The 16,089-nt window shown below is 52.8% G+C and overlaps 1 protein-coding gene across 1 annotated transcript in view; it reads right to left on the bottom strand.

Annotated features, from left to right (window-relative positions):
* Positions 1–3,121: 3,121 nt before the first annotated feature.
* LOC144738751 (rho GTPase-activating protein 26-like) overlaps positions 3,122–16,089 on the bottom strand; it is a gene marked incomplete at its 5' end in the record, with an annotated part of 31,847 nt that continues 18,879 nt past the window's right edge. The window contains 9 exons of the mRNA XM_078621740.1: positions 3,122–3,259; positions 4,409–4,467; positions 5,846–5,933; positions 7,059–7,133; positions 8,868–8,930; positions 10,418–10,457; positions 12,698–12,776; positions 13,446–13,564; positions 15,477–15,577. Of these exons, the coding sequence (XP_078477866.1) occupies positions 3,150–3,259; positions 4,409–4,467; positions 5,846–5,933; positions 7,059–7,133; positions 8,868–8,930; positions 10,418–10,457; positions 12,698–12,776; positions 13,446–13,564; positions 15,477–15,577 (734 nt within the window). The remainder of the gene's footprint in view (positions 3,260–4,408; positions 4,468–5,845; positions 5,934–7,058; positions 7,134–8,867; positions 8,931–10,417; positions 10,458–12,697; positions 12,777–13,445; positions 13,565–15,476; positions 15,578–16,089) is intronic.

Raw genomic sequence — 16,089 nt, 5'->3', positions numbered from 1 at the left:
CACCATCATCATCATCATCACCATCGTCACCATCATCAGCACCATCATCACCATCATCACCATCATCATCAGCACCATCATCAGCACCATCATCATCACCATCGTCACCATCAGCACCATCGTCATCATCAGCACCATCGTCATCATCAGCACCATCGTCATCATCAGCACCATCGTCATCATCAGCACCATCATCACCATCATCAGCACCATCACCATCGTCATCATCATCACCATCGTCATCACCATCAGCACCATCACCATCGTCATCATCAGCACCATCATCGTCATCATCATCACCATCATCATCGTCATCATCATCGCCATCGTCATCATCATCACCATCATCAGCACCATCAGCACCATCATCATCGTCATCATCAGCACCATCATCGTCATCATCAGCACCATCATCATCGTCATCATCAGCACCATCATCGTCATCAGCACCATCATCGTCATCATCAGCACCATCATCAGCACCATCAGCACCATCATCGTCATCATCAGCACCATCATCAGCACCATCAGCACCATCATCATCGTCATCATCTACGTCATCATCAACACCATCGTCATCATCAGCATCATCGTCATCATCAGCACCATCGTCATCATCATCGTCATCATCAGCACCATCATCGTCATCATCAGCACCAACAGCACCATCATCGTCGTCATCATCAGCACCATCATCATCGTCATCATCAGCACCATCATCGTCATCATCAGCACCATCATCATCATCGTCATCATCAGCACCATCATCGTCATCATCAGCACCATCATCATCATCGTCATCATCAGCACCATCATCGTCATCATCAGCACCATCATCGTCATCATCAGCACCATCGTCATCATCAGCACCATCGTCATCATCATCGTCATCATCAGCACCATCATCGTCATCATCAGCACCAACAGCACCATCATCGTCGTCATCATCAGCACCATCATCATCGTCATCATCAGCACCATCATCGTCATCATCAGCACCATCATCATCATCGTCATCATCAGCACCATCATCGTCATCATCAGCACCATCATCATCATCGTCATCATCAGCACCATCATCGTCATCATCAGCACCATCATCGTCATCATCAGCACCATCGTCATCATCAGCACCATCGTCATCATCATCGTCATCATCAGCACCATCATCGTCATCATCAGCACCAACAGCACCATCATCGTCGTCATCATCAGCACCATCATCATCGTCATCATCAGCACCATCATCGTCATCATCAGCACCATCATCATCATCGTCATCATCAGCACCATCATCGTCATCATCAGCACCATCATCATCATCGTCATCATCAGCACCATCATCGTCATCATCAGCACCATCGTCATCATCAGCACCATCGTCATCGTCGTCATCGTCGTCATCATCGCCGCCGCACCCACGGCGCACGCCCCGTGTGGAGGAGGAGGAGGATGTGGTGGACGATGAGTTTGTGGTGGTGGTGGACTTACACGATGATGTGGTGGACGATGAGTTTGTGGTGGTGGTGGACTTACACGATGAGGTGGTGGACGATGAGTTTGTGGTGGTGGTGGACTTACACGATGAGGTGGTGGACGATGAGTTTGTGGTGGTGGTGGACTTACACGATGAGGTGGTGGACGATGAGTTTGTGGTGGTGGTGGACTTACACGATGAGGTGGTGGACGATGAGTTTGTGGTGGTGGTGGACTTACACGATGAGGTGGTGGACGATGAGTTTGTGGTGGTGGTGGACTTACACGATGATGTGGTGGACGATGAGTTTGTGGTGGTGGTGGACTTACACGATGAGGTGGTGGACGATGAGTTTGTGGTGGTGGTGGACTTACACGATGAGGTGGTGGACGATGAGTTTGTGGTGGTGGTGGACTTACACGATGAGGTGGTGGACGATGAGTTTGTGGTGGTGGTGGACTTACACGATGAGGTGGTGGACGATGAGTTTGTGGTGGTGGTGGACTTACACGATGAGGTGGTGGACGATGAGTTTGTGGTGGTGGACTTACACGATGAGGTGGTGGACGATGAGTTTGTGGTGGTGGTGGACTTACACGATGAGGTGGTGGACGATGAGTTTGTGGTGGTGGTCGACTTACACGATGAGGTGGTGGACGATGAGTTTGTGGTGGTGGTGGACTTACACGATGAGGTGGTGGAGGATGAGTTTGTGGTGGTGGTGGACGATGAGTTTGTTGTTGTGGTGGACTTACACGATGAGGTGGTGGACGATGAGTTTGTGGTGGTGGTGGACTTACACGATGAGGTGGTGGACGATGAGTTTGTGGTGGTGGTGGACTTACACGATGAGGTGGTGGACGATGAGTTTGTGGTGGTGGTGGACTTACACGATGAGGTGGTGGACGATGAGTTTGTGGTGGTGGTGGACTTACACGATGATGTGGTGGACGATGAGTTTGTGGTGGTGGTGGACTTACACGATGAGGTGGTGGACGATGAGTTTGTGGTGGTGGTGGACTTACACGATGAGGTGGTGGACGATGAGTTTGTGGTGGTGGTGGACTTACACGATGAGGTGGTGGACGATGAGTTTGTGGTGGTGGTGGACTTACACGATGAGGTGGTGGACGATGAGTTTGTGGTGGTGGTGGACTTACACGATGAGGTGGTGGACGATGAGTTTGTGGTGGTGGACTTACACGATGAGGTGGTGGACGATGAGTTTGTGGTGGTGGTGGACTTACACGATGAGGTGGTGGACGATGAGTTTGTGGTGGTGGTCGACTTACACGATGAGGTGGTGGACGATGAGTTTGTGGTGGTGGTGGACTTACACGATGAGGTGGTGGAGGATGAGTTTGTGGTGGTGGTGGACGATGAGTTTGTTGTTGTGGTGGACTTACACGATGAGGTGGTGGACGATGAGTTTGTGGTGGTGGTGGACTTACACGATGAGGTGGTGGACGATGAGTTTGTGGTGGTGGTGGACTTACACGATGAGGTGGTGGACGATGAGTTTGTTGTTGTGGTGGACTTACACGATGAGGTGGTGGACGATGAGTTTGTGGTGGTGGTGGACTTACACGATGAGGTGGTGGACGATGAGTTTGTGGTGGTGGTGGACTTACACGATGAGGTGGTGGACGATGAGTTTGTGGTGGTGGTGGACTTACACGATGAGGTGGTGGACGATGAGCTGCAGCATGTCGCGGTTGGCGTCGGGCAGCTGGTAGACGAGAGCGTGGACCGCCTTCACACGGCTCTCCGGGTTCTCCAGCTCTGCCGTCGTCACGGAGACACGTCGTCACGGAGACACGTCGGTATCATGGAGACACGTCGTCATGGAGACACGTCGTCATGGAGACACGTCGTCATGGAGACACGTCGTCATGGAGACACGTCGTCATGGAGACACGTCGTCACGGAGACACGTCATCACGGAGACACATCGGTATCATGGAGACACGTCGTCATGGAGACACGTCGTCACGGAGACGCGTCGTCACGGAGACACATCGGTATCATGGAGACACGTCGTCATGGAGACACGTCGTCACGGAGACGCGTCGTCACGGAGACGCGTCGTCACGGAGACGCGTCATCGTCACATCGTCACAAACACGTCACGGAGACACGTCGTCATCGTCGTCATGGGGACACGTCGTCACGGAGACGCGTCGTCACAGACACGTCGTCATCGTCGTCATGGGAATGCGTCGTCACGGAGATGCGTCATCATCACATCGTCACAAACACGTCGTCACGAAGACACGTTGCCGTGGAGACACGTCATCGCACAGACACGTGGTCACATCATTACAAGACACGCACACACAACAACAACAACCGCCATTCGCTACTCAGTGGCGGTGACGTCACCACGGCGCTTGTGCCAGGCTAGGTGCACGTTAAGGCCACGTGAAGTGTCGAACGCCCGCTGGCAGGAGGTCACGGGGCAGACCCAGCAGGTGCCACGGGTCGACTGACCGAGATGACCGAGATGACTGGCTGATGCACCACCTGTGCCCCCTACTGTGCCAACTTGCTGTGCTTTAGCCACCCGGCGCTCCGCTCGTTGTTGTGAGCGTCGCTCCTCCGCCCTCCGTTGTTGTTGGAGGGCGACTGCCTCCAACTGCCCAGTAGCGTCCTTCACGAGCCTCCTCCACTGAGGCCGATCTTGACACCGCTGGTACCAGTCATCGGCAAGTCCACTCAGCTCCACGTCCTCCTGTACCACATCACTCCATCTCTCTCTAGCCCGTGCCGCGCCCGTTTATCCCCCTCGATCCGGCCAAACAAAAGCTGTTCAGGCATGCGGTGGCTGGGCATGCGGGCTACGTGACCCAGCCGACACACACCCAGACACGTCACAAGACACATCCTCGCGGACACCGTCCCAGGCACGTCGTGTCTCTGGTGGGCTCGTACTTGCGGCAAGAATGAAGCTGGCGTGCAGCTGATGAGTCATCAGGGGTTCGGGGAGAGTCCTGCGGGGTCACAACGAGACAAAGACAAAGACCACCCGTGTAGCCTTTAAGATGCTGTTGGGGCAAGTGCTGTTAGCGAGCACCTATGAAGGCCGGCACGGCACACGAGGGGGTGGGTGGCCAGCACCACGCCCGGCCGCCTTTGTCTCCCCGGTGGCGATGTTTACACACCGCACCAGGTACTCGTCGTTTTGGGACCGGTTCAGATAATTGTCACCGGCGTTGCCGGTGAGGCGGGAATCGAACTCGGGTCGCCGGGTTCGTAGCGCAGCGTAGCGCTAATCGGTATCACTACCTCTACACACGCACAGACACACACAGACACACACACACACACAGATTCAGCAACACAGATACACACACACACGCGCACACACACACACGCACACACACACGCACAGACACACGCACACACACACGCACAGACACACACACGCACAGACACACACACGCGCACACACACGCACAGACACACACGCGCACAGATTCAGCAACACAGATACACACACACACGCGCACACACACGCACAGACACACACACGCACAGACACACACGCACAGACACACACACACACACACGCACAGACACACACGCACAGACACACACACGCACACACACACACGCACAGACACACACGCACAGACACACACACGCACAGACACACACACGCACAGACACACACGCACAGACACACACACACGCACAGACACACACACACACACACACAGACACACACACACACGCACAGACACACACGCACAGACACGCACACGCACACACACGCACAGACACACACACGCACAGACACACACACGCACAGACACACACACACGCGCACAGATTCAGCAACACAGATATACACACGCGCACACACACACGCACAGACACACGCACAGACACACACACGCACAGACACGCACATGCACAGACACGCACACGCACACACACGCACAGACACACACACGCAAAGACACACACACGCACAGACACACACACACGCGCACAGATTCAGCAACACAGATATACACACGCGCACACACACACGCACAGACACACGCACAGACACACAGACACGCACGCAGACTCGGCAACACAGACACACACACACGCAGACACACACACACAGACACACACACGCAGACTCGTCAACACACACAGACACACACACGCAGACTCGGCCACACAGACACACACAGACACACACACAGACACACACACACAGACAGACACACAGACACACACACACGCTCGCACAGACTCGCTGACCACAAACACCTCCGAGCGTCGCAACATCCAACAGCAGCGCAGTCCTGGGCCCGCCCCCCCCCCTGCCCCGCCCCCCCGTGACCGCCACGGCAACGGGGAAAGTGCTCGCACCTCAGGTAGCTCTTGAGTGCGCTGGTGATCGTCTTGATGTCCCAGTCCTGGGGGCTCTCCAGGTCGACTTCCGCCGCCGTTTTGGGGTCTGGTGGACAAAGGCAAACGGTACGACGATGATGACGATGACGGTGACGATGATGACGGTGACGATGATGACGGTGATGATGACGATGATGAAGTTGATGACGATGATGGTGACGATGATGACAATGATGAAGTTGATGATGACAGAAGCGGTGCTAGCCGTGGTGGTGGTGTTGATGACGATGATGGTGACGATGATGATGATGACGGTGATGGTGACGATGGTGGTGATGACGATGATGGTGACGATGATGGTGTTGATGACGATGATGGTGACGGTGATGACAATGATGGTGATGATGGTGATGATGATAAGAGGTGCTAGTGGTGGTGGTGATGATGACGATGATGGTGATGATGACGATGATGAAGTTGATGATGACAGAAGAGGTGCTAGCCGTGGTGGTGTTGATGACGATGATGGTGATGATGACAATGATGGTGATGATGATGGTGATGACGATGATGGTGATGGCGAAGTTGATTGTGATGATGACAAAAGCAGTGCTAGCCGTGGTGGTGTTGATGACAATGAAGTTGACGATGATGGTGACGATGACAGAAGCGGTGGTAGTTGTGGCGGTGTTGACCACGATGATGACGATGATGGTGATGGTGACGATGACGGTGACGATGATGGTGATGATGACAGAAGAGGTGCTAGCCGTGGTGTTGATGATGATGATGGTGATGACGATGATTGTGTTGATGATGATGACGGTGTTGATGATGGTGATGGTGATGATGACGATGATGGTGTTGATGATGATGACGGTGTTGATGGTGATGATGACGATGATGGTGTTGATGATGATGACGGTGTTGATGATGGTGATGGTGATGATGACGATGATGGTGTTGATGATGATGACGGTGTTGATGATGGTGATGATGACGATGATGGTGATGATGACAGAAGAGGTGCTAGCCGTGGTGGTGGTGGTGTTGATGACAATGAAGTTGACGATGACAGAAGTGGTGGTAGTCGTGGCGGTGTTGACGACGATGACGACGACCCTGATTTTGCCATCGCTGCTGGCGATGCCGACCCGTGTCGTGCAGACGGACACAAGGTGGTGGAGGGCCTCACGGCACGTTGCGCGTCACCAATCACCGCGGTCCTTACCCACAGCCAGACTCAGCAACTTCTGCACTTTGGAACTGACCCCTACGATCCGGTACAGCCCTTGAGTGGTCACTCCTGAGTTCACATCCAAGGCAAACAACACCGTCAACGACGCGTGTCGGACGCGCGAAAGTAAATGCTCGCGTCGTTCGAGAGAATATAAATACTCTGTTTTTTCGGTAAAGTCACCAGGTAGGTGAAACATTAAAATTAATAAAATTAAAATAAAATAAAAATCACGACGTTTCGGAGGCAACACAAGCTTCCGTCTTCAGGTGGAACCTCCGAAACGTCGTGATTTTTATTTTATTTTACTTTTATTAATTTTAATGTTTTACCTACCTGGTGACTTTACCGAAAAAAAACTAAGAATATGAATCCTTGCAGTCACGAAAGCTTCAAATCTATAATGAATATAAATACTCAACTAAACTATTATACCGGTAGGAAGCTCCTGGTTACACCAGCCCACAGGGGATTATTGTGTCCGTCGTGCAGGGAGGGGCTGGGTGGGGAGGGGCTGGGTGGGGAGGGTGGGGAGGGGTGGGGCTGGGTGGGGAGGGTGGGGCTGGGTGGGGAGGGGAGGGTGGGGAGGGGCTGGGTGGGGAGGGGCTGGGTGGGGGGTGGGGAGGGTGGGGCTGGGTGGGCTGGGTGTGGGGGGTGGGAGGGGAGGGGCTGGGTGTGGAGGGTGGGGCTGGGTGGGGGGTGGGAGGGGTGGGGCTGGGTGGGGAGGGGCTGGTCACCCCGTGGTGCCCTTATAAAACTCAACGTTTCACCTACTCACGCCGGCTTGAGCCCGCCCTCACAGTCGGCCATATTTGCGGAATACACCACGCCGCCGTTGACCCTGCAGGCCATTGACCGAGCAACCCGACGTTCCTACCAGCTCCCTCCGCAGCAGGACAATGTGTTAACATAGCCACAAAAATCCACAAAGCGCTTAGCCATGAGAACACGCAGCAGCCAATGAGATGGCGACTCACACAGAGACCCGTAGACTCACAAAGAGACCCATAGACTCACAAAGAGACCCATAGACTCACACAGAGACCCATAGACTCACACAGAGACTCGTAGACTCACACAGAGACCCATAGACTCACACAGAGACTCGTAGACGCACACAGAGACCCATAGACTCACACAGAAACCCAAAGATTCACACAGAGACCCGTAGACTCACACAGAGACCCATAGACTCACACATGAACACAGACTCACACAGAGACCCACAGACTCACACAGAGACCCATAGACTCACACAGAGACCCATAGACTCACACAGAAACCCAAAGATTCACACAGAGACCCGTAGACTCACACAGAAACCAATAGACTCACACAGAGACCCATAGACTCACACAGAGACTAATAGACTCACACAGACACAGACTCACACAGAGACCCATAGACTCACGCAGAGACCCATAGTCTCACACAGAGACCCATAGACTCACACAGAGACCAATAGACTCGCACAGAGACCCACAGACTCGCACAGAGACCCATAGACTCACACAGAGACCCATAGACTCACAAAGAGACCCATAGTCTCACACAGAGACCCATAGACTCACACAGAGACCAATAGACTCGCACAGAGACCCACAGACTCGCACAGAGACCCATAGACTCACACAGAGACCCATAGACTCACAAAGAGACCCATAGACTCACAAAGAGACCAATAGACTCACACAGAGACCCATAGACTCACGCAGAGACCCGTAGACTCACGCAGAGACCCGTAGACTCACACAGTTTCAGAGACCCATAGACTTCCACAAAGATATTTGAATTGACACTCACCTCTCGTCTCAACCGCAGAGATGCAATTTCTTACAAAGTTGAAGCCCAAATCATTGAGTTGCGCTGGAAAGGGAAATATTGAAACACACAGGAGGGGTCGGTGAATTATCTTTTTATATTAAGTTCGCTTGCTTGCTTAGGACCGTGCAAATCTTTCGGTCGTTTTTTAACCCACTTCCCGTGATCCAATCGAGCTGACATTTTGCACGCAGACTCGTTGTGCGTGACAATGCATTTTCGTGAAAATGTTTTTCCAAAATTTTACACTTTTTATGAACATTAATTGTCACGCACAACGAGTCTGTGTAGCAAAATGTCAGCTTGATTGGATCACGGGAAGCGGGTTAAAAAAACGACCGAAAGATTTGCACGGTCGTAAGCGCGCAAGCAAGTGAACTTAATATAAAGGATTTAAAAATGAGATGCGATAGAGCAAATCTGAGATCAGATTTGGAATCGGCACCCTGAAATTAGTCTAGAACAGCTGCAAAAGTCCAGGCCAGAAAAAAGTTGTTTTTTTTTGTTGACCAGTGTAATAAATGAACTCAACTGAGTGGTCCGAGAAAGTGGATCACACAGAGCTACCTCTGAGACCCCCCCTTCTTCGTCAAGTAGAGGGCAGTGCATCTCCCAACGTTGCCGCGTCGCACGAGCAGTTGAACCAAAACGTTGACAACATTCTCAAGGGGCTGCAATTGTTTTTGCCAAGTGAAAGGTGGAAGTCACCGTGTTGTGCGCTGCCAATCACAGGTGACCCGGGCTGAGGCAATCAACTTCGCTGCGCTTTGAATACCCAGATGGGTGGTGATGAGCACTGTTGCTGGTGAGGTGTGCGGTGAGTTCAGTAGTGGTGAGCTGTGCGGTGAGTTTAGGATTGGTGAGCCGTGTGGTGAGTTCAGTAGTGGTGTTGGAGACACAAGCGCGCACACACAGACACAGACACACACAGACCAACACACACAGACACACAAAGACCAACACACACAGAACAACACACACAGACACACAGACCAATACACACACACAGATACACAGACCAACACACACACAGACACACACACAAACACACACACACAGACAAACACACACATACACACAGACACACACAGATACACAGACCAACACAGACACACACACAGACAGACACACAGACCAACACACACACAGACACACACGCACAAACATACAAACCAACACACACACAGACACACACACGCACAGACATACAAACCAACACACACAGACACACAGACCAACACACACACAGACACACACGCACAGACATACAAACCAACACACACACAGACACACACACACAGACACACACACAGACACACACACAGACACACACGCACAGACATACAAACCAACACACACAGACACACACAGACAGACACACACACAGACACACACACAGACACACACACACAGACACACACGCACAGACATACAAACCAACACACACAGACACACACACACAGACACACACACAGGCACACACAGACACACACACCGCTGTTCCTTAAACATAAAATATTTTCTAAACTTACTCTCCTCCCGCTTGCTGTTTAGTCTTGGCATTGTGTAAACCTGCAAAACACGCGAAAAAATAGAATTAATTGACTTCGTAAAAATAAAACAATTTCTCTTGGGCTAATGAGTTACCCCCTCCAACACAAAGACACCCTCTCATTGTGGGTGTGTATGGAATTCATAGACCCATAGACTCGCACAGAGACCCATAGACTCGCACAGAGACCCACAGGCTCACACAGAGACCCATAGACTCGCACAGAGACCCATATACTCACACAGAGACCCATAGACTCACACAGAGACCCACAGGCTCACACAGAGACCCATAGACAGGCACAGAGACCCATAGACTCACACAGAGACCCATAGACTCGCACAGAGACCCACAGGCTCGCACAGAGACCCACAGACTCACACAGAGACCCATAGACTCACACAGAGACCCATAGACTCACACAGAGACCCACAGGCTCACACAGAGACCCATAGACAGGCACAGAGACACACAGGCTCGCACAGAGACCCATAGACTCACACAGAGACCCATAGACTCGCACAGAGACTCACAGGCTCACACAGAGACCCATAGACAGGCACAGAGACCCATAGACTCGCACAGAGACACATAGACTCACACAGAGACCCATAGACTCGCACAGAGACCCACAGGCTCGCACAGAGACCCATAGACAGGCACAGAGACCCATAGACTCACACAGAGACCCATAGACTCGCACAGAAACCCATAGACTCACACAGACCCACAGGCTCACACAGAGACCCATAGACAGGCACAGAGACACACAGGCTCGCACAGAGACCCATAGACAGGCACAGAGACCCATAGACTCACACAGAGACCCATAGACTCGCACAGAAACCCATAGACTCGCACAGAGACCCACAGGCTCACACAGAGACCCATAGACTCACACAGAGACCCACAGGCTCACACAGAGACCCATAGACAGGCACAGAGACCCATAGACTCACACAGAGACCCACAGGCTCGCACAGAGACCCATAGACAGGCACAGAGACCCATAGACTCACACAGAGACCCATAGACTCGCACAGAGACCCACAGACTCGCACAGAGACCCATAGACAGGCACAGAGACCCATAGACTCGCACAGAGACCCACAGGCTCACACAGAGACCCATAGACTCGTACAGAGACCCATAGACTCGCACAGAGACACATAGACTCACACAGAGACCCACAGGCTCACACAGAGACCCATAGACTCGCACAGAGACCCACAGGCTCACACAGAGACCCATAGACTCACACAGAGACCCACAGACTCACACAGACACCCACAGACTCACACAGAGACCCACAGACTCACACAGACACCCACAGACTCACACAGAGACCCACAGACTCACACAAAGACCCACAGGCTCACACAGAGACCCATAGACTCACACAGAGACCCATAGACTCACACAAAGACCCACAGACTCACACAGACACCCACAGACTCACACAGACACCCACAGACTCACACAGAGACCCACAGACTCACACAAAGACCCACAGGCTCACACAGAGACCGATAGACTCACACAGAGACCCATAGACTCGCACAGAGACACATAGACTCGCACAGAGACCCATAGACTCGCACAGAGACCCATAGACTCGCACAGAGACCCATAGACTCACACAGAGACCCACAGACTCACACAGAGACCCATAGACTCACACAGAGACCCATAGACTCACACAGAGACCCATAGACTCACAGAGAGACCCATAGACTCACACAGAGACCCATAGACTCACACAGAGACCCACAGACTCACACAGAGACCCATAGACTCACACAGAGACCCATAGACTCACACAGAGACCCACAGACTCACACAGAGACCCATAGACTCACACAGAGACCCATAGACTCACACAGAGACCCATAGACTCACACAGAGACCCACAGACTCACACAGAGACCCATAGACTCACACAGAGACCCATAGACTCACAGAGAGACCCATAGACTCACGTAGAAACACACAAAGCCAATGTGATTCATGGTCAAACATTCTACGCGACCACGGTGAGAGAGAGAGACACGCAAACTCCAAATATACAGCAGCAGGCGTCAGGGTCGGGATCGAACCCACGACCTCCTGTAGACCAGGCGAGGTAGTTAACATCTCACCACAGAGAGAGAGACACGCAAACTCCAAATACACAGCAGCAGGCGTAGATTTGGATGTCCTGTCCCCCGTCAGAGGAATGTGTAATTTCTGCCTCAGTGTCTCTCCGTGGGGCGCGACTCACGGGCTCTTTGCCATCCATCGCTTCCATCCACAACTTGCGCTCATCCTCCGAGGGTGCCTGCAGGGTCATGATGGTTGGTCTGCAAGGCATCGGCATCACGGTCATCGTCGTCATCGTCGTCATCGTCATCATCATCAGTAGCAGCAGCATTGCCATCGTCTTAAGAAGCATCATCAGCAGCAACAGCAGCAGCATCGTCTGATGTAGCATCATCATCAGCAGCAGCATCGCCATCGTCTTAAGTAGCATCATCATCATCAGCAGCAGCAGCATCAGCAGCAGCATCGTCTGATGTAGCATCATCATCAGCAGCAGCATCGCCATCGTCTTAAGTAGCATCATCTTATCATCATCATCATCAGCAGCAGCAGCAGCAGCGGCGGCATTATCAATGCCGGTAACATTATCAGCATCATCGACATTCTAAACAACATCCATCATCAGCAGCAGCATTATATGCAACATCATCATCAGCAGCAGCAGCAAAAGTGTTGGATGTTGCGTGCCTCATGTCACATCACATGCTATATGTCCTATGTTCCTTGTCCCATGTCCCATGTCCCGTGTCACATGTCACATGTCATGTGTCCCACATCGCATTTCCCATGTTGCGCGCCCAATGTCCCGCGTGCCAGCTGTCGTCACATGTCACATGTCACGTGTCCCGTGTGCCACGCGTGTGTCAGGTGTCGTCACATGTCACATGTCACGTGTGCCACGCGTGTGTCAGGTGCCGCAAGCCTCCGACCTGTCGATGGCCTCGATGTCGAAGCAAAAGCGTTTCTCGATGGAGTCGGTTTTTCGCCGCACGCACGATTTGAGCTGGAACGAGTCCCGCTCTCCTTGCGGACTCAACACCAGTCCGTTCTGACACGCGGAGACACAGAGACCCACCACCACCACCACCGCCAACGCGTGTAGCCTTAGCGGTAATCCTGCATAATGCACGGGCATGAGTAGTACTAATCACATACCTGCATTTCCCATATCCCCCTCCCTTTGATGCTGCTAATCCTGCATAATGCACGGGCATAAGTAGTACTATTCACATACCTGCATTTCCCATAAATATGCTAAATTCCTCTTGATATGCATATTCTTTTTTAAAGGCTCCCCCTTTCTTCCCCCCTTCCAACCCAGCTTATATACACGCTCCAAGCGCGTGTGCTGTTTCATTCAGACGCTGTCGCCTCGACAGACCTGGTCTTCACCTGAGGACGGCTGCTTGCGTTGTGGCCGAAACGTCGTGAGAATTATTTTATTATCTTTTATTTTTATTGTTTTATTACTTCCCTTCTACGTCGTGACTTTACCGAAAGAACCAAGAAGATGAATCCCTGCAGTCACGAAAGACGCTTTAAATCGAAATTTAGCGGACTTGTAGGGGCAAGCGCTGATAGCAAACAGCACCGACACACGAAGGCTGAGCCGACCTAGGGGATGCCCAGGACCGGTGCAGACAATCGTCACCGGTGGTGTTGACCGTGAGCGGGAATGGAACCCGGGTCGCCGGGTTCGTAGCGCTAACCGCTACACGACCGCTCCCCCCCCACACAAAGTCACACACAACAACAACATTCGCCACTAAGTGACGGTGACATCACTACGGCGCCTGTGCCAGGCTAGGTGCACTTGAGGCCACGTGAAGTTGTCGAAGGCTCTCGCTGCTGACAAGCTCACGGGACAGACCCAGAAGGTGCCACGGGTCGACCGACTGAGATGGCTACTGGCAGATGCACCACCTGTGCCCCCAACTGTGCCAGGCTAGGTGCAGGAGGTCACGGGACAGACCCAGCAGGTGCCACGGGTCGACTGACTGAGATGGCTACTGGCAGATGCACCACCTGTGCCCCCAACTGTGCCAGGCTAGGTGCAGGAGGTCACGGGACAGACCCAGCAGGTGCCACGGGTCGACCGACTGAGATGGCTACTGGCAGATGCACCACCTGTGCCCCCAACTGTGCCAGGCTAGGTGCAGGAGGTCACGGGACAGACCCAGCAGGTGCCACGGGTCGACTGACTGAGATGGCTACTGGCAGATGCACCACCTGTGCCCCCAACTGTGCCAGGCTAGGTGCAGGAGGTCACGGGACAGACCCAGCAGGTGCCACGGGTCGACTGACTGAGATGGCTACTGGCAGATGCACCACCTGTGCCCCCTACTGTGCCAGGCTAGGTGCAGGAGGTCACGGGGCAGACCCAGCAGGTGCCACGGGTCGACCGACTGAGATGGCTACTGGCAGATGCACCACCTGTGCCCCCTACTGTGCCAGGCTAGGTGCATTTTAGTCGCCCTCCGTTGTGGTTGGAGGGCGACGTCACACATGGTAGTGGCGATGTTTACACACCACTGCAACAGGTACTCATTCGAGGCTGAGCCGACCTAGGCGAGGCCCAGGACCGGTTCAGATAATCGTCACCGGTGGCGTTGGCCGCGAGCGGGAATCGAACTTGCCGGGTTCGTAGCGCAGCGTGGCGCTAACCGCTACACTACACTACACGCACGCACACACACACACACACACGCACGCACACACACACACACACGCACGCACGCACGCAGACACACACACGCACACACGCACGCAGACACACACACGCACGCAGACACACACACGCACGCACGCAGACACACACACACACGCACGCAGACACACACACGCAGTGCGTACCCACCACATCCTATAACCCTCCGTGCGCATCCCACGCTCACGCAGACTCGCCGCTCGCCTAACTCGTGCGCGCTTGGTCCCGTGGGGGTGAGGGAGCGGTGTTTTACCAGCTTCCCGGTCGGCTTCGGGTCGTAGGCAAGCATGGAGAAGTAGCCCGTGTTCTTGCTGTAGCAGCAGTAGTGCTTCACCCACGCGGAGCCAAAGTGACCTGCCGGCATAGTGGGGGGTAGGGAGGGAGGGAGGGAGAGGGGTGGCTCACAACATTTGTCCGTGTCTCAAGGCTACGTGCGTGTGTGCGTGTGTCTCAAGGTAGATAGTCTGGAAAGTACCCACATGACAAATTTCAAGTTGCATGTCGGGAAGTATGCTAAACATTTTGAACAGACACACATAATCACAACTTTGCCTTTCATACACCTGAGGACGACCGCTTGCGTTGTGGCCGAAACGTCGTGAGAATTATTGTATTATGTTTTATTTTTATTTTATTATTTCCCTTCTACGTGACTTTACCGAAAGAACCAAGAAGATGAATCCCTGCAGTCACGAAAGAAGCTTTAAATCGAAAAATATACGGAGATGTTTATATATATGTAACAAAATGGGCTTCATATCATCTCCGGCAAGAACAAAGTGAGGAGTTAAGATGCTCAAACACCAAGTAGACAGAGACAAATTTAGATTTAAAGCTTCTTTAGTGACTGCAGGGATTCATCTTCT

Source organism: Lampetra planeri, unplaced genomic scaffold (assembly GCF_965212315.1).
Source record: "Lampetra planeri unplaced genomic scaffold, kcLamPlan1.2.h2 scaffold_115, whole genome shotgun sequence".
NCBI classification, from domain to species: Eukaryota; Metazoa; Chordata; class Hyperoartia; order Petromyzontiformes; family Petromyzontidae; genus Lampetra; species Lampetra planeri.
Note: the sequence above shows the minus strand (reverse complement) of the source record. Positions and strands in the feature narration are given on the sequence as shown.